The sequence below is a fragment of the Ochotona princeps genome, chromosome 5, assembly GCF_030435755.1.
Source record: "Ochotona princeps isolate mOchPri1 chromosome 5, mOchPri1.hap1, whole genome shotgun sequence".
NCBI classification, from domain to species: domain Eukaryota; kingdom Metazoa; phylum Chordata; class Mammalia; order Lagomorpha; family Ochotonidae; genus Ochotona; species Ochotona princeps.
In genome coordinates, this window is record NC_080836.1 from 8,107,885 (window position 1) to 8,128,079 (window position 20,195).

At 42.2% G+C, this 20,195-nt stretch overlaps 1 protein-coding gene across 1 annotated transcript in view; it reads right to left on the minus strand.

Moving 5' to 3' along the window:
* The window catches only part of LOC101519617 (contactin-associated protein-like 5), a 384,664-nt gene that overhangs the window by 174,590 nt on the left and 189,879 nt on the right, over positions 1 to 20,195 (minus strand). Inside the window, exons 11-12 of the mRNA XM_058664176.1 lie at positions 16,894 to 17,065; positions 1,936 to 2,042 (exon numbers count right to left, since the gene is read on the minus strand). Of these exons, the coding sequence (XP_058520159.1) occupies positions 1,936 to 2,042; positions 16,894 to 17,065 (279 nt within the window). The remainder of the gene's footprint in view (positions 1 to 1,935; positions 2,043 to 16,893; positions 17,066 to 20,195) is intronic.

The window sequence follows — 20,195 nt, forward strand, 5'->3', positions numbered from 1 at the left end:
ATGAACTGAAGGTAAAGCAGTGTTTGCACTCTTCGTGCAGCCCTGGCAACCCTGTCACTGTTCAGATCTTCAGATCACCAGAAAGAGTTGCCATGGTTATTGACTATGCAATGTGTAAGATCAGGAGGAAATATAATTGAAGCTCAAGTTCAGAGACTATTTGTTAGCTAATGTGTTTCTTTTCCATGTTACTAGGCGTTCAAGTTAAGGTTAAAAAGAAAAGATTTTGGGCCCGGCGCCATGGCCTAGTGGCTAATGAAGTAGTCACAGGTTGTGGTTAAGAACTTGCACTATTTTAACATATTGGTTACTCAATACTATGTCAATTAATTCCATAATGTTGTAAATTGTTGTTGATGTTGTGCTGGGGCTTTCAATTGATCGGGATGATATTCGGCCAGCTCTACCTTCAGACCAGAGATGGTCTCACCAAGAAACTGTTGAATTTATCTGGACAATAAGATGCTGGACTCTATGCTTGGTATATGTTTGCAAAGAAAGAATATTGACTGAATTTGAACTGTAATACTGCAACAAGGTGGAGGAATCCACCATGGAGGCAGTAGGGCATGGGGAGGGGTTGGGGGAATCCCAGAGCCTATGAAACTGTGTCACATAATGCAACGTAATTAATAAAAAAAAAAAAACTCCCTCTGATGATTCATTGTTTTGACAGAATGAGACATAGAGACGAGAGACAAAGGGAAAGAACTCTCATCTGTTTGTTTACCCTCCAAACACATGCAGTGATTGGGGCTGGCCTGGAGCTGAGGTCAAGAGACAGGACCACATTGTAGGCCCCTCAAGTGGTTGTTATAGACTCAACTACTTGAACCATCATGGCTGCCATCCAGGGGATGCGTATGAAAGAAGCTGGATTCAGATCCTAGGGCAGAGAATTGAATGTTGTCACTAGAATGTGGGAAGTAGGGGTCTGTATCCTTCAACTAACTGTCCATCTCTTGGTTTGATTGTTTCATCCTTCTGGAAAATTCTTCCCCAACCCCTCTACCTGCTAAATCCTTTACATTTTACAGTTTCCATGAAATGAGTTGGAATTACAGCTAGCAATTCAGATCCACCTGTCTTGATTACATGTACTTGAAGTCCATTTGGGAATTTTGCATACAATGTTCTAAATGCAAACTTTCCTATCTTCCACCCCATGTTTTGTTCCCTGGTAACATCAAAACTCGGGGTTCACCTTTTATTTCCTGCTCCACACTCTTTAATACAAGCTGTCACTGTGTCACTATGTCACTGTCTGCCTACTCCTCACTCAGCACCTTCCTTCCAGCCATGTGGAACGACGCAAGACTGATATGCTTTATGCTTCGATGTATTTCTTTGCCTCTAAGTATCACTCCTGGGTTCCTGCTATGTGTTTATTTGAAGATAATCCAAGTATTCTATATGAAGGCTTCTTAGCCCCATGATTAACAGGGAGTCAAACCTGTTTCTCACCAATACACAGATATGATTGTCACACATTCCACAATAAGATTGTGCATCATCCTTGGTGAATTTGCATGTGCCTGTCTTTATTTGCCCAATGGAACCCGGGGAGAAGTGATGTTTGCCACATTCAGGTAGAAGCCTTGAAAAGCTAGCATATGCTCCCTCTTCCTTGCTTCTCTCTACAGTAGCAGCATTCTAAATGATGAAACCTTTGCTACAATTCCTGAATGAGAACACTGTGGAAGAAGACCTCCCTTCAGTGTCTCACAGGTATGCAACACAGGCATAAAATGACCAACGGGACAGGAGGTTGTATTATTGACTGAATAGGTACCCCTTGTGTACCTGAAGCACCACATAGCTATCCAGCTCTATTTCTGCTGTCTCTACTGGTAGAGCACGGACTCCACATGCCTATGTCTTGTGCCCTATATCCTTCCTAACAGACAGTTGATGCTAACACTGGTATCTACTCACAGTTATGGCAGGTAGCACCAGTGTAGCCCGTGTCACTGCAGTTACAATGGAAGGTGGACCAGGACTGAGAGCAGCTCCCTCCATGTTCGCAGTAGTTTGGCAAACACCTAAGGGGAGCAAACAGAATAAACAAGGTCAGGTGGAACACCTATATGTCATTGTTTAATGCACAGTGCCACTTTTAAACTAAAATTCATACTACAGGTAGTCAAAGCACTATGATAAACTGAAGAATGTTTTTGTCACAAATATTATAAATTCTCCAAACTTTTCACAGAATCTATCCAGCAACCACATTTACATGGATCTGTCTTTAAAAGTACTATTTAAATTATGAAAGCTATATGTAGCATTTAGCATTGTTCACAATGACCTGTCTCCCGGTGAGGAATTGATGCGTGTGACATAAGGAAAGCTGTATCATGCAAACCTCGATGAGTTATTACAAACCAACCACAGTGTCAATCAAAACCACAGCAGGTTTAGCCTTCTTTGTGTGAAAAGTTTAGTATGAAAGCATGGTAGAAACTGGCTTGTGGTTTAATGGGCAAAGTCACCGCCTGTGATATGGGCAACATGCTCTTTCCCTTCTCACCCAGCTGCCTCCTAATGTGTCTAACAGTGCAGCAGAGAACGCCCCAAGTACTTGGGCCTCTGCACTCACGTGCAAGACCTAAATGAAGCTCCTGGCATCAGCTGGATTCCACTCTGGCTGTTGCAGCCATTAACTACTTAAGGAGTTAAACAGTGAATGGAGGATCTCTCTCTCCCACTCTCCAGCTCTCCCTCTCATCTCTCTCTGATATTCTTCCTTTCAAATAATTGCAGATATATTTTTAAGGAAATAAACAATGGCTATAACAAAATTAGATGAATATTTTTTAAAATGTAAAACACTTCAGTTTTAAAAACTGTTTAAAGAAAACATATTAGGAATTGCACTACTTAATGGAAATGAAGGCAAAATTAATTTCCTTTGTACAAGTAATCTTCCAATTCATAAATATCTACCAGGGTGGTTTTAAAAAGTTCATGCAAAACGTGTATCATGAAAACAAAACACTCTGCATAGATTTCAAAACTCATTGCACCACCGTTTATTTGCTCTTAATTACATTTCTCCATAAAAGTTTGTGAAATATCCTCATCTCAGTTCACACTCTGGCTCAGTCATCTACTGTGTGGAGCCCCGGTTGGTAGACTATACCTCTAATGCCACGGTGTTATGTCTCACTGTCCCCACTGTGAGACAATCTGGCAAGTATTCAGCAAATACAGCAAACAGAATAAAGAATGACAGCCATAATAAAAACTGCTATTGTTTAAAATAATCTTATGAGTCTGAGAAGCTAATCTTCATGCTTATGTTCAGATATTTTCATAGAAATTCTCTGCTCAGCACAGCAAGTGTTCAATGTTCTGACAGCATTGGTGTTTGGCCAACTGACAATTTCATGATACCATATTTTAAAAATTTGGGGCATGGAAGAACAGAATGCAAAGATACACTTGTTTTGCTCTGATCATTTTTGAAGCCCATGTTTTATTTGTCTCAGAGAATATAATTTCCATGAACTTTTTTTCTACCACCTTCACGTGGCTTACAGAATGGAAAGCAGTGAGGGGAAAGGGACTAGGAAATTTTTTACAGAATGAATGTATCCACCAAAACCAATCAAACAACCTAAAAAAAAAAAAAAGACACAGAGTTGGTCACAAGTCCCACCCCTCTTGAATTTCACCAACTCTCCTGGTCTTGGTAGAGAAAGAAGAAAATAGGGCTGCTACTCAAGTAACCTGAAACGCCTCCCTGCACTCTTGTGGTATGGAGGAGGCTAAGGAAACCTGGGGCATCATTACCTTATCAGCAAAGTCCAAACATGGACCTCAACCCTGGGTATGTCTTATCAGTTCTAAGAAGAAAATTTGTTTTAGTACATGTAGCAGGAAGAGAAGGACTCACGTGTGGAGTATAAAACATATGCTGTGAACTCTGAGGATAAGGCTGCAGTTCGTTTCTGCTCTTTCCCAAGTGAGTCGGTGTCCATGGATCTGCTGGGGGTTGCTTCCTTCTCTACTGCGTTCACTAAGACCACATGAACCCTTTCCAGGAAGAACCTCCTTCCACTCAGGTTAGCTCAAGTTGGGACAGGAACTCAAAGAGACTTTTGGTTTATTCATTTCTTGTAATCTGCACTTTATAACTTTAGGCTTCCAAATCTCACCGGGACAACAGGAGGAGAGGGATTGGAGCTATCACAATATTTGTAAATTGTGAAGACATGTTTAACAAGCCTAAATGGACCTAGCATTGCTAATAAAAATGTAGGCTGTAAATCCATTTGACCACAGGCACTCAAAGGTAATGGTTTATTGAGATGGAGTTGATTACTTTGCAAAGGGGAAATTTGATATTCCTAGAGTGAGGAGAAATAATGAATGAATACTTGCAGGGGTGTCTTGGAGCTGGGTTCATTTTGGTTCAGTGCACACTGTAATTAGAAACTGTCATCTGTAGAGTCTGCACTTGAAATAAGAGATGCACATGGCCAATTTATTTTAAAAAGAACAGTTGTGAAGTGTAAAACCCCAGTTGCTGGGAGATGCTCATTTACAATGTAGGTCTGTAATTCTACTGTATCACACGTGTGTGAAGGGCAGATGTGGCTTCTATTTGTGCACATTGTTGAACAAAAACTGTTATCATGGACACAACAGGCTTTTGCATCTTTCCTAGAGCACTGCTAAGCTGGCAGTGTCTTGGAAGTTTAGATGACAGTGATGAGTTAAAAGGAAGGCATAGAAGAGCTACAAGTAGAAGAGGCAAGACAGCAAGGCATAAGAATGAGAAATATTCTCATAATTGATAATTGTCAAAGGACAGTCGCTCCCTATTTGTGATTTTTCTCCAAAGGAGGAAAACTGAATTATTTAGGGAAAAATTAGAAGCAAATGATTCTGAGAAATTGAAGTGAGAGTTCAATCTGAAGCATCCTGGCCAGCAAACTTTGAATAGAATGACCTCTCTCTCATTAAAGTTATAAACCATCTCCTTGCAACTGAATGTCAATTTCATAAGCATGTTGGAAATTGTGAGAGAAAAATAGCCTTTTGTACATCACAGGGAAAGACATATTCAGCTATAAAGAAGGCAGACACTCAATAAATGCTTGTTTATTGAGTATCTGGCTGCAATAAAGTGATCTACTTGGGAAGTAAACAAAATACATGATCAACACTGCATAGGATATTTGAAGGAGTATATTCAACAACTCTGCCCATAAAGTGTCCTAAACATCTCAGAAAACCCTTAGAGCTGGACATCTCTCCTGATTTACAAATAAAATGATATTCTAGAAGATGATCCTTTTTTAATGAGAAAGGAGAATAAACTAAAGAAAGAACTGGGGCATCACATGTACAAAGAGCCAGGTCATTAAATGTATAATCATAAGAAATTCAATATCACTATTTTAGAACCAAAAATAATTCTTGCCAATTATCTGTTCTGCATGTCCTCTCTGGATACAAAGCATCCTCCTCAGCACATAAGGGGCTCCTGATTCATGCCTGAAATTTTTCCTTCAACTCAAGCCCAGGAGGAGACTATCTGGACAACAGCAAGGACCAAAACCACAGGCGCATGTGCCTGGAACTGTGACAGAGAACATGCTTGTTTGGCCTACAAGTGCTAGACGCCTCTGAAGGACAGTGCATGGTCATGGTTGTTCTTGTGACCACAGAGGTGTGAGGTGGACTCTCCCATAGTACATAAAGCTGCTGAAAGAGAGTACTCTCAGCTCACCAATCTGGAACCCTCACCAGTTCTCCTCTGCAGTCATGTTCATCCACTGCACTAGTCCTGCACTGAGCCCAGATTTGTCCACGGAACATGTAAACTTCTGATACCTCCTCTTCCACTCCCCGCTCCATTGCTAACAACCAGGTTGGTAGAACACTCGTGGTCTGTTCAGCTGTCTCTGGGGACTTTGGGCAGGAGGAAAAGGCAGTTTCTGCTTCTATCCTTTTCTTGTTTCCTTTTGCTCCAAATATTTACACATGCGAAATGAAACACACATGCCTATTATGCTTTAAGCTTCATGCTACACTCTGTGGTAGGCAGCTGCAATAATTATTTCCGCGAATAAATAAAACAATATTAAAAAACAAATATCATGATCTCCAGGATGGTGGCAGTTATTGGGTTAGTGGCTCAATCAAAAACCCAGAAGTAAGGGCTGACATACATGTTGGAGGGTTGAAATACTGCTGTTTGTTGACAAAGTTATCCAAAACATACTGTAGAACTCATTCCAGTCCTTTTGCTCCGCTTCAGATCCAGCTCCCTGCTAAACTGTGTTGGAAAGCAACACAGGGTGAGCCAAGTCTTAGGCCCCTGATACCCATGTGGGAGACTGGGAAGGAGCTCCGAGCCACTAGCTTCAGCTTATTTCAGGTTTGGCTTTTGCAGTCATTTGAGGAATGAATCAGAAGATGGAACATCAGCTCAGTCTGTCATTTTGCCTTTCAAGTAAATAAATAAATCTCTCAATAAAACAATCCTGGCTGTTAAACAAATATTATAAACTCCATATGTACAAATCAAAGGCATAAATCATCCACTCTGGAATGAAAAAAAAGCAGTCTTTATGGGGTAACTTAACTTTTGGGGGGAGAGGAGATAGGGAAGGCACACACTGTCTTGAGATTCTGTTCTGCTGCCAACCTAAGAACCCTAGAGGCTCTAAAGTCTGTTTCTTATGTGGAGGAGTAGTTTTGTGGAAAGAAAACTGTCATGGTCCCTTCTGTTTATGAGATGGTGAATTGCCTCTGGTGAATTCCCTTCTTGCTCAGAGTATGAAAATGAGCATTCAGATACGCTGAGAAGGAAGCTCATTTAACTTTCCATATTCCAGCATTTCACCAACTTATTTGAGCAAAGAAATCATCATCCACAGAATAGCACTGACATTAGGCAGAACATGGAGTCTGTCCCCCACATCCCCCTCTGTGCAACAAAAAAATTGTTTGTATTATGATGATCTCAACAAAGAAATGTCTTTGCTTAATCTGCTGACTAGACACTTGTAGAAGGCCAATCCCAGGGACTGACACGATATAGATTCCATGTCTCCATTCCAGATGGACACACTCAGAATCTCTGTGGTTGAAAGGACCCAAAAAAAATTTGCAATCATAAGAGCTTTCACAATGAATGTTAGATAGCTCACAGTTTAAAGCGATCAGCCCAAAGAGTAGACACTTAATTACAAGATCACCTTTAACCCAGTGTCCTCATTGAGAAGGGTGATATGCGATTGCCATCTGAAGTGCAGACTTGGGTGCAGCCAGTCAGCTGGCCACAGACACTCCTCTTAGGGAGAGCTTCACCTTGGACAACAAATCCTGAAACTCTTGACACTCCCTGGGCCAATGGTGATGGGGATTGTGGCAAAGCTAGCCTCACAAAAAGCATGCATGTGATATTAGAATCTAAACTCACAAATTTACACAGCAAGCTTTAATTTTCAAGAAGTTTAATATTTCATAAGACATTATCAGTTTATTTACTATCTTTAGGTAAACTTTCAAGGTGTTACATAATACAAGGCTGTTGGAAAAACTCGAAATAAGAACTCACACGATTTCTGAGTTTGATGTCATTAGTCAATTGAGTCCTGTGATAGACTAATGTTCTGTCCCGCTCTTAATGCAAGCCCACAAAGTCACACATTTGTTGAACACACTGTGTATCGTACTGAAGACTGCTTACATCAGAAAAGCCTGCTCTGGGAGCTCTGTCAGTAATTCCAACATGCACTGAGACTTGGACTTCACACAGTGAAGGTCCCTTTTAAAAAGATCACCGGAAACCAAAAGCGTGTTGATAACATCACTTGGACCTTGAGAGCTCGTTTGGAGGTTCTAGCAGGGGAGCGCAGCTACTCGTATACCCTTGACCAAAGACCGGTCCTCCTCTAGCGGGGAGGGTCGTCCTCTTGCACCGAGCGTGCAGCTTCAGGAGGGATGCACATGGAGCGGTGAGGGAGGAAGGGGACACCTGCCTAGCCAGCCAGATCAGCCAAATCAACCCTGGCGATCAGTGGAGTGACAGATGTCGCAGCCATATCCCCCTCACACTCAATGACATCATTTGGAAAGTAACTTGAATCGGTCAGCATAAATAGTGGAAGAACCTGTGACATACTAGTTTCTTCTTAAGTAATGAGTATTTGACATTTTGAACCAGTAATAGTTAACTTACTTATTCAGCAGATTTTGGAAGACATTGAGTGAAAGGCTTTTATTTTTTTCTCTGATGGAAACAGCTTTGGGGACAGAGCAACAACAGAAATATAGGTCTTAGCCATAAAGAACCTGGACTGCTAAAGCAGGTATTCTCTCATCCTCACCAAATCTGAGTGTGGAGGTGGAAGCCCTGCCTCCAGACTGGCTTCAGCCACAGCCCCATCTTGCTGAAGTGTGCCTAAAGAAAAAATATGAAATCCGGGCCCGGCATGATAGTATCGTGGTTAAAGTCCTCGCCTTGAATGCCCCGGGATCCCATATGAGCACCGGTTCTAATCCCGGCAGCCCTGCTTCCCATCCAGCTCCCTGCCTGTGGCCTGGGAAAGCAGTCGAGGACAGTCCAAAGCCTTGGGACCTTGCACCTGCGTGGGAAACCCAGAAGAAGCTCCTGACTCCTGGCTTTGGATTGGCTCAGTTCCAGCCGTTGTAGCCGTTTAGGGAGTGAACCATCAGACAGAAGATCTTCCTCTCTGTCTCTCCTCCTCTATGTATATCCACCTTTTCAATAAAAATAAATAAATCATTTTTAAAAAAAGAAAAAATATGAAATCCTTGAGCACTATCCTAGCAAAGCCTGCAGCCTACAACTTTTGGATACGAAGGTCACTAGTCAGCATGACTATCTAAAGGAAAATTCATTGAAACGAAATGAAGTGTAAATTCCCATTCCTTAGTAAGAGCACCTACACTTCAAGTCCTCCTCCACTCCTAGTGACAATTGTCAGCTCACATAAAGATCATTTCTATTGTCAGAAAATGTTCCGCCACCCATTTTCTAGATCAGAACTCTAGAGCAAATGTCTTGCATTCATAGAAGCAAATGTTGATCTTTTTAGCTTGTAAGTTTCATTCATTTCCAAGGTGTAACATTCTGATCTACACTGAAATCACAGCATAGAAACTCAAGGGTGTACAACAAATTGCCATTTCCATCATCTACCATCTGATGCTGCACTGGGGTAATGCCTTCCATTATGTGCTTCCTGATGTTAAATAAGTCTTCATGTAGATCTTTAACTATGACTCATTTTATTTACTTGATTTTCTTCATCGATTGTCATTCTGCCAACCAGCCATCTACTTTTATCTGATACATCTTTCCTTTATCAATCCAGGAAGAGTCTAGCTATGCTCAGGTATCATGCAATGTCTCAACGATGCTCCAAGAAGAGCTAAAGATGCTTGCATTGTCTTTCAAAGGCAAGCTTGACTTTTAAGAAATATGTCTAATTTACCTGCTGGGTGGCACTGATTTCTAGTGAAAATATTTGTTAACTATACAGTGTTGGGAAAATTAACCAACATTTGAAAGCCTTGGTGTGCTTCCTTATGAAATGAAAATTGTTATTATATGTTTTAATATAGCAATTCATATACCGGAGTGGGAGGTTTTGTTCAGGACAATATCATCATAGCACCAGGTTCAATATTAAATTTTAATAAACTGAAGTGGTTTTATTCTGAAAACCATTAGAAATCATAGTGGGAAAACTTCAAAGTAGAAAAAAATATCCCCTACATACTTACCATTTTACAAAGATGTTTAGATGGTGTTTGGCAAAAGTTAGAAACAGCTGTCTGTGCCAGGAAATGTGGAAGAGTTTGACAGAGCTAAATGAATCATAGTAATGTTGTTTATGTCTCTGCTAGGTACTATACAGGAAGAGAGAAAGGGAGAAAAAAAGGAAGAAAGGAAGGAAAGAGGAAAGGATGGAAGAAAGGAGAAAAGAGGATGGAAGGAATGAAAGAGGATAAAAGGAAGGAAGGAAGGAAGGAAGGAAGGAAGGAAGGGAGGGAGGGAGGGAGGGAGGGAGGGAGGAAGGAAGGGAGGGAGGGAGGGAGGGAGGGAGGGAGGAAGGAAGGGAGGGAGGAAGGGAGGGAGTAGGGAAGGATAAATACAATGACAGGGTACAAGCTGCACTTGATGCCAGTGCCGAATTCTAGGCTCATGGAAGCCTATTGTATTATTTTTCAAGAGGGCATACTGTCTGCATATCTGATCATCAGAAGACTACTGACACCTACCAACAGACCCCAAAGGCACTATTGCTCTGGCTCTGGCTCTGTTTTGACTCTCCTTCTATTATGAGCAATTACCTCATTTTCCTTCCTAAAGCACAGGACTATAATAAGGATAAAGAACTTTCTGTACTTCCTTCCACCGTATTATTTATGCCCTGTGTTATTCAAATACATCACTCCAGTTTCCCTGTCTAATTGTATGAGGGCCTTGCTGAACAAAAATACTCTTGTTCTCTACTGCTTAGGAAAGGAGCACTTAACATCAAGTGAACCATGGAAGCAGATACCAGCCTTGCTTTTACTAGGTATGCGTGCTATTCAAATAGAGTGTGATTTGACATGAGCCACAGGGAGAACTTCTAAAGGAGAGAAAGAGGTGAAGGGCTCTGAGCCAAAATCTTGCGTCTTCCTCTGGCCAGTTCTGGCCACTCAAGCCCTTTTCTCTTGTCTGTGGCCCTTCGCCAAATTTGCATAGAATTAGGAATTCACAAAATCTGAGACTGAATCATGTTTCCTGGAAATAGGAAACACATGACGTTGGGCAACTACTGAAACCTCCCAAAGCACCAATGTTGTTATCTATAAAAGGAAGAAATCAGCCACCAGAGGCTCTTCTATTTGAATGATGGGGCCCGGTGCCGTGGCCTAGCAGCTGAAGTCCTCGCCTTGAACACCCCAGGATCCCATATGGGCACCAGTTCTAATTACAGCAGTCCTGCTTCCCATCCAGCTTGCTGCTTTGGCCTGGGAAAGCAGTCAAGGACAGCCCAAAGTCTTAGGATCCTGCACCTGTGTGGGAGACCTGGAGGAGCTCCTGGCTCCTGGCTTTGGATTGGCTCAGCTCTGGCTGTTGCACTCGCTTGGGGAGTGAACCATCAGATAAAAGATCTTTCTCTCTGTCTCTCCTGCTCTCTGTATATCTGAGTTGGCAATAAAAATAAATAAATCTTAAAAATTTTTTGAATGATGATCTGGAGGCAATACTTGGAGAATCATCTTGTGGAATGCACAGGAATTTGGTGAGAATTGAATGAAATAATGTTTGGAGAATGTAATTCACTGTTACATAAAATGTAACCTTTCCATTTCCTCCTTAAAAAGAAACTCCACAGAAATTATAACAAAGAAATGGAAGTGGTTTTGCCTGATATGGCCTCATCCAACCATGAAGAAAGGAAGAGCACCATATTGGAGCCTTTCTCACTTTGGCACTAAAGCTCCAAATGCATGGGCATTGCCCTTGCAGTGACTTTTCTGGCACCCAACATAAAGACTTTCAGTTTTACAGAAAAATTAAAACATATGTATTACCCTGCAAGCCATCTTTTTATATTACCCTCTGTTTTTAACAAACTCCCATACAGAGGGTAGGTTTTAGCATAAATGCATTTATAGGAGATCACCCAACACATAGCTTCTCCACACTGAGTTTTATAAAAACAGTGAGGAAATTGACCAAGAGTTCAGCATCTTAAAAGATACCTAGGATCGGGAAAAGGAAGAGCTCACTGAGGCAGAAGCCACACTCAGTAACTTATGTCCGCTTTATTCCACACATGACCATTCTTTGTAAAAAGTCCATTGTTTGACTCTACAAAGAATCAAAGCAAAGCATCTGACCCACTGTACACAACAGCAAGCCCAATAGGGGCATAGCCAAGTCTTCCATCCTTGGCTTAGCTGCCCTTGAGCCACTTCCTCTTCTGCCTGTGCAAATTCAGAGCTGTACTGTGTCCCTGAACTGTGTCAATGGAAAGCTTACAGGGTGTGGGATGTGTGGCCACCAGAGCCTGCTGCTGAAAATAAGACCTCATGAAACCAGTACATGCCAATGTTGATAAAGATGTACAGACCATAGTTTGTGATGGGAGGCAGAGTCACTGCTACTATGCTGGTGTCACCACCACCCACAGACTGTGAAGTTTGTCTAAAGAAAGAAAAATGTATGACTTTCAGTGGGGATTATCCAGAGTCTATTCTTATAATAAAAGGACAAGTTACAATTGTTTACAGCTAAAATTGATCTCCAGTATTCCACCCCACCACTGCAATGCACGCTGGGAAGCAGACAAGAGCTAAGTGACCATGGTCAAGGAAGCCTGAGGGAAGAAGGAATTCTCCCTTAGATTGATTTGGACTTGTATTTGTAGAGAAACTTTGAGGTTTAAAATATATGAGACTCTGGCCAAGACATTACCAAGAGTTTGGGTCCAGGTATAGCTAGAATCATGCCATTTTTGCAACCTTATCACCTTTGCAAACTTCAGTCAATTCTGAACTCACGAGGAGAAGACTTTACACAACTTAGCCACAGCAACCAGAAATCTGTTAGAAATGCATGCCTCAGCAGTTTGTGTTTCAGCAAGACGTTCTGGTAAGCCTCACACAAATGTGTTCACTTTCACCTCCAAGTCTCAAGCAAACCTCACTCACGACATCCTGCAAATGTAGGGGCCAGCACATGTGTAAGCCTGAGGATGGAAGGGCCTTTTTAAAGTTTATTGGCATGGAGCCTGATATTTCAGAGAGATATGAAAACTACAATCTTGGCACCTAAATGCTGACTGCTTTCCCAATGAATGATGCCTAGGGTCCTGGAAGGACAGGTCCTCCAAACAAGGGAGTACCCAAGGTCAAGGGAAGGCACAGGGCTGATTGAGTTAGAGAAAATAGACGGTATTTCCATGCATAGCATCCCCAGGCCTTGCTGGGGTCATTGGACAAGGTAAGACCTGGGGTGACAAGACCCACTTTCTTTTCTCCCCCATGGAAGCTAGAGAGATGACAACATGGGGATAGCCTGAATGTCAACTGCATGTGAGACACGCAGCTAGGCACTTGTCTTAACCTTCTACATGTCTGTTGTGATCTTGATTTGATAAAACAGTAGAAGTATGAACAAAAGGTTGAGCAACATTGGCATATTTCAAGATACAAGTAATGATTTTCTATTGTCTTTCTTTTTTTTGTTAGAATTCAACCTATTTTTTTTAATTCATTAATTACATTGTATTATGTGACACAGTTTCATAGGTACTTGGGTTCTCCCCACCCCTCCCCAAACCCTCCCGCCATGGTGGATTCCTCCACCTTGTTGCATAACCACAGTTCAAGTTCAGTTGAGAAGCCGCTGAACTTGGCTGGATAATAAGATGCTGGACTCTATGTTTGGTATATGCTTGCAATGGGGGAATCTCAACTGAACTTCTATTGTCTTTCAAAGCTGTTGCCACCGGCATGGGAATATCTCCAGGAATAACCGCCTCTTGCCCTACTTGTCTGACGCCCTCCTGTTTGCATTTACATATCAGAGGGCATCACCTGTTCAGTTTAACGGCCACCAGTATGTTTCCAGCTTCTCTTGCCCTAGAACATGAGCCTAACGGGACCAGATGTGGTCCTGGGACTGATGTGGGCTCTGCCCCTGCACCTGACTTACCTGCCCCACTAAGATCCTGCCTGATATGGCACATCATTCCTCCTTTTGCAACGGAAAAACATTGAGTACAGAAAGTTACACAGCTAGTGACACACTGCCTAGTCCTAAAAATTCTACCTGATCCTGCAGAAGATGGGGTTACATATTTAAAGAGCCACAGACACACAACTGCCATTTCCTGGTGACTGTCCGTTGGACAGTACGCAGGGGAGAGAACTGTGGTGATCTGCATTTCACAGCTGCAGCTTTAGCTCTGTGTGTCCTTGGGAATGCTGAAATATTTCTATCTTGGTGCTTCTGAATTCTCAGCCCCACAACAGCTCTACTGGTGCCCTGTCATGGTCGGTGTTGCACATACACCTTACCTCTCAATAGGACTGAACTAGAAAAGGTGACCAACATTTGCTCACTGAAAGAAACAAATATTGCAGGTAATTTTTCTTGTCTCCTATAGATCCTAAGGGAAGTTTAAGTAGGGCTTAGGAAAAAGTGTTGCTGGGGTACAGACAGTATGAGAGTATGAGTCCAGTGGTCAGATCATTAGAAGAGAAATGGTGGCTGCTGTGTTCCTGACTTTTACGAAGAGAATCAAGTAAGTGTGGAACTTCTTCCCTCCTGTCCTTGGACTGTTAAACTTCAGGTTTGTCTGAGGACCACGCTTTCTGTGCTATGGGGTGCTGAATTGAGCCTGCTCCTTTCTGCCAAGAACCCTGAGGATGTCGTCCTTTGCTCATCAGTGAAAGGCAAAGGTATTTAAGTTCCTTAAACCCTGAGAAAAGTGTCTACAAGTTTTTACTCCAAATGGCCTTTCAAAGGTGATTTGTAAGAAGGCAGAAGCAGGAGAGTAGACATCCCAAGCCTTATCACAAAGGGAAACTTAAGAGATCTTCGAAAGAGGAATCTTTCAATTGGGGGGTATTTAAACTGATGTGAACATGGCCTTGGACATCACTTATCTGATGTCCTCAAAGTGGCCAGCAGTAAAGAGCTCTGAAGTATGTCTACAACACAGATGGGAACAGAAGAAAGCAAAACCTCTATTTGAGAAATAGGCAGTTGGTGACAGCAAGGAAGGGGTCTACATCTCTCTGTCCTCTTAGGAAAAGGTGTGAAAAGCAACTTGCACAAGACACTTAGCTAATCAGGAGCCCAAGAAAGCAGAGCCCAAGCAGTCTCCCACTCCTCCGCCAACGAACAATCAGCTCAGCGGTGGTTGCACTTGCCCTGAAATCAGGTTTGCATTAATTTACACATTAAAAATAAAACACTCAGCTTAGAAACCACCTGTCCTTCCAGCTTCCGACCCTCTTCAACCAATGTCAAATATTTATTCAACAATTAATGAGGCAAGCAAAGCCTCCTCTCACATATTCTCTTTCTGCTAAACAGTGTCTGGTAAATCAGGACAAATTTACTATTTATACCCTCCAAACAAACACAATCCCTTATGATACAAGTAACCAAAACCACACGTAATACAACTATACAGCACTGTAATTACACAAAAGTAATGATGCCGTGAAGATGGCAATGACTTCACATAATGGAAAATAATGAGAGCTTCTTTGATTAGAAATTAAAGTATCCTTGAAACCCCTCTTGCTAAATTTCTCTGCATTGATTCATATTTTACAGAAGGCAATGCCAGCTGATGGAGGAGGATCAGCTATTAGCAAACACTGTAGTGGTGGTAACCACTGCTTGTTTGGCATTCAATTCTGAGTGCTCAAAACTTGCACTTTTTAGTGAAATACGTATCTTAGTACCCACTTTTCCAGATGACTCAACAGGAAATACAACTAAAGCAGAACAGCTAGGAAATCAGTGTGATTTGTTGGTGGCCGATGTGCAGCGCTATAAACAGAAAAGCATGCAAGCAAAGTTCTATTCACTTATATGGGTCATTCTCAACGTTAGCAGAAATCACTCTCTGCTGAGCTACTTTCATGCTGCTCAGTAAATGGGCCTGCTCCTACCCTTAGCAGGGCTGGTCACCATCCTTTCTGCATTTACTGCCTTCCAGCCCTTCTCTCTATCTTGTTGCAGCACAGACTGGGACTAGGCAGATCTGAACACCTCCCTTCCAATCCATAAACAACCCTGGCCCACATCTGTAGTCAAATTCCCACCCTATATTCTACCTACACTATCAGTTAGACACAGTTGTCCCTCTACATGTACCATGAATTGTGAAATAATACAATTTATCTGATCTGTCCTTTGGAAAAATCAGAATCCTGAAGTATGCTGCAACATGCTATCAAGTATAACTGCTATTCAGGTATCAGTGATTCTACAGGTTAAAAGGGAATAGTATGAATTTAGTAATTTTTTTTCTGTAGACAAGAGTAATGCTTCTTTGTGATTGACCTCACTCTGTTGGAACGACTAACTTGTCCCTGGATAAAATGTAAGCCTGAATCCCCTATCAGCAATACATAAGAACAAACTGTTGTTATGTACCGAATGACCAAAAGAAAAAAAAAATCTGAGTTGAGTTAGCAGAATTAACAGAATGAAGGAGGTAGGTGCCCAAGAACACTCAATGGCTGTCTGCACTGTGCCTTTAAATCAAGGAACTCCTGCCACCAGAGGAGCCAGATCCCAGCAGGGCAGGGGCTTTCCTAGGTCCCTGGGCTACAGAGTGGAAGTGCTGATCCTCTCTAACCCGGGTGTGTTTCTCCTGAGCTGAAGCAGCAGTCAGTGCGGGTAGCAACAGCAGAGCTCAGCCTGCTTATGGGTCTCTTTCATTGTGCCCTGGGCACTGACAGGCCCTGTGTGGTAAAGCTCCCCAAGGCCCAGCACTCTGCCCGTCTGTGTTAAGGAAAGACAACTGGCAACAAAGAGTGAGACGTTAGGGGAGAGAAGGAATCCCTCCTCCCTCACTGTCTCACTCTTAACTTCACAGTAATCAAAGGTTGTTTATGTAAAATTTTAGTACTTTCACAAATTTGTATTTTGATTGAATTTGCATATCCCATTTACTGTTAGTCAACATGAGGAGAGACTCAACTATTTTAAACTGCTTTTCTCTAGGCCTGAAAGTCTCTCAGAATTTTTTCATCAGACAATTCAATTATGTCTAATGTGGCAATTTCCAGTGGATTCGAATTTTGCTTAAAGAAACCCATGTGTAAAGAGAGATCAGGAAGGGGGGCAGTGAACACAAGAGAAGAGACAATCATTACCTGTCTTCGATGCTACACAGATCAAAGTGTAAACCACTAAAATTCCCCAGGGCACCTTGCTGAACTGAAATGAGGTCCTTGGGCTGGTTATCAATGAAGATGAGCCTCATGCAGCCTTGGAAAGCCTTAACGGGGCTGAGACATTGGGGCTCGGTGAGATGGTCGGGGCATCCTGTGGGACAGAGAGAAAAGATGAAGAATGCTGAGATGATCTGGCATGGCTTTGGAGACTTATCATGGGAAGACCTGCAGCTCTCGTTATTTCACTGCTTGTTTATTCACAGTAGTGCAGAGATTTCTGCTGTAAATTCTGCTATTCTCAGGGAGGGGAAGAGATTTGTACAGAATGGGCCATGATCCCTCAGCCACTGCTTAAACATTGGACATGTGTTAAAGGGAATGCTTACGCTACAGAATCTATAATTATTTTCCCCACTGCTAAATTCTTAGTCTCCTTCTTCCAACAGTATCCTTCACCCAACCATCGGGTGCAACACATTGAAATCACTCAGAAATTCAATTTTTTTTTCTCAAAACACACATCTAAATGCAACATTCATTCCTGAATTACACTTTCAAAGAAAATTATGCTTTGGGTATAAAGATGACAGCAGAGTCATTGTGTGGTTAACTGTCAACATTAACAGGCTTGGTTCCTGAGAAAGTACTCACCAGGACATTACTGGAATGTTGAACTGATTGGGACAAAGGCCTTAAATGCATACAGAACACTATAATAATCTACATGAAAGGTTAGTACTAAAACTTTCAAAAGTATTACTTTAATAAATTATTGCACTGCTTTAGCATAGGTGGCAATCATCACATATCCACCTGTTATTAAGGCACAGAGAGAGCAGGGCAGGTATAGGGAGGGGGTGATCACCTGCCTGACAGATTTCTCAATGGCTGTCAAAGCTTCACAGCATGTGTGAATACAAGATTGAAAAAGTGGCAATAACAATAAATAATTGGAAATTATTTCAACCATTCCTGATGGACACACACTGCTGGGCTAGAGCCTGGCACAATGTGTTATTAAGAGAGATGCCACAACTGCTAATTGACACTGCGGAGACAATTTATGCAAGTTGACTATTATTACTAAAGCTAATTTTTACCTTCCTCAAGTTTACAGTCTATGTGTGACGTGTGTGCTTAAACATCACACAACACAGAGAATCTTCATTAGTTGAGACTAGTGCTCCTTAAAGGACACCTCTAACAACACCACGTCTCCTCGTACGGTGGAGGATCATCATTTTCACCTTTCAAGATGTCAACTGTGTATTGCATGATAGTTATTTTAAAAAAATCATCCTGTGAAATCCAAGATATTTTTCTTTTCTCTCGCCCTAAAATGTGGTTTCACATGCCAGTGAACACAATCTGTGAGGTATGCCCTCAGTGGTCACAGGATCCATGCTTTTTGCTGCATTTACTCTCCTTTCTGTCCGCATGGAGGGCACAGATCTAGTCATGAATTCTGGTTCACATGTTCCTTGCTTTCTCCACGGACTTGTACCATGCCTTCATGTACACAAGTCTTGCTAGCTATGAAGTGGGAATAATACCTACTGCAAAGACATCACAAGAAAGAAAATAAGACTCACACCACCTTTGCAGAGAATGGCACTGCATCTCTGTCTGAAGATTTGTGGCCTTTGCACAGTTGAAGAAGACAGGAAGTGAAGGATTGAAGCCTTTTCTCACCCTAAAGTCAGACCACCAAGGTATTGCTCCACACAATCCCCCTCCTAGAAAAACCCTATGCAGACTTATGTGCCACACGTATATAAAATCCCTTTCAGACTCCTAAACTTCATGAAAATTTCATTGGGAGCGAGGAGAAACTACTGTGGACTACAGTGCATTACTTTCCATAATGCTGCTTTTCTGTTCTTGAATGAGAAAATGAGCAATGACATACCAGATCTCGGCCCAAGCTCATCTCTCTAAAGACGGAAGCCAGCCTCACCATTCCCTACTTGTGGCCAGCACGGGCATCTGCAGTTTAGCCTTGATTCCCCTCTCCCAGCGGTTCTAAGGATGAGCCTATCCCACCCCCATCCCAGATAAAGTTGTTTAAGTGTCTTCTTCAAGGTCAGATTTTCAATATCTCTCTTCAGAGATTTCATGTATGATATGATTGACTAACAAGTAGATATTAATTTAAATTAGAAGTCTTTAAATGGGGCCCGGCAGTGTGGCCTAGTGGCTAAAGTCCTCGCCTTGAACACCCTGGGATCCCATATGGGCGCCGGTTCTAATCCCAGCAGCTCCACTTCCCATCCAGCTCCCTGCTTGTGGCCTGGGAAAGCAGTCGAGGACAGCCCAAAGCCTTGGGACCCTGCACCCGCGTGGGAGACCCAGAAGAGGCTCCTGGTTCCCGGCTTCGGATCAGCACAGCACCGGCCGTTGCACTCACTTGGGGAGTGAATCATTGGACGGAAGATCTTCCTCTCTGTCTCTCCTCCTCTCTGTACATCTAACTTTGTAATAAAAAAAAAACATTTACTTTTAACATATTGGTTACTCATTACTATGTCAATTAATTCCATAATGATGTAAATTTTTGCTGATGGTATGTTGGAGCTTTCAATTGACTGGGATGATACTCTGCTGGCTCTGTCATCAGACCAGAGAGGGTATACCTAAGAAGCCGTTGAACTTGACGGGACAATAAGATGCTGGACTTTATGTTTGGTATACGCTTGCAATGGGGAAATCTCAACTGAACTTGAGCTGTGGTTATGCAACAAGGTGGAGGAATCCACCATGGTGGGAGGGTTTGGGGAGGGGTGGGGAGAACCCAAGTATCTATGTAACGGTGTCACATAATACAATGTAATTACTGAAGTTAAATAATAAATAATTTAAAAATAAATAAATAAATAAATCTTTAAAAAAAAAAGGAGAGGGTGGAATCGGAGCTGGCTTTTCTCTGTGGAACTACATGATCCTAGACCTCTGATCCCTCCCAATTCCAGCTACCCCAAGCCATGGGCGTGGACTGTAGGCAAGTGAGGAGGAAACAGAGGGGTTGAATAAGAAAAAGGTACAGAAGTGACTGAGTGAGCCATGCTGGATGCTTCCACCCAAGTTTCCTCCTTGCAAGTCCTGCTGAATCTTAGTAGCATTTGCTCCAAGTTTTCAGCTGAGTTTTTCTTTCCAATGTGATCTCAGAGCCTGACATTAGCTGCAAAAATTTTCTTTGGCTGTTTTACATAACCCCAACCCTTATAGATGAAGCTCACCCCTTTCTCAGTCCTGTACTAAATAATTCATATTTGTACAGCTGA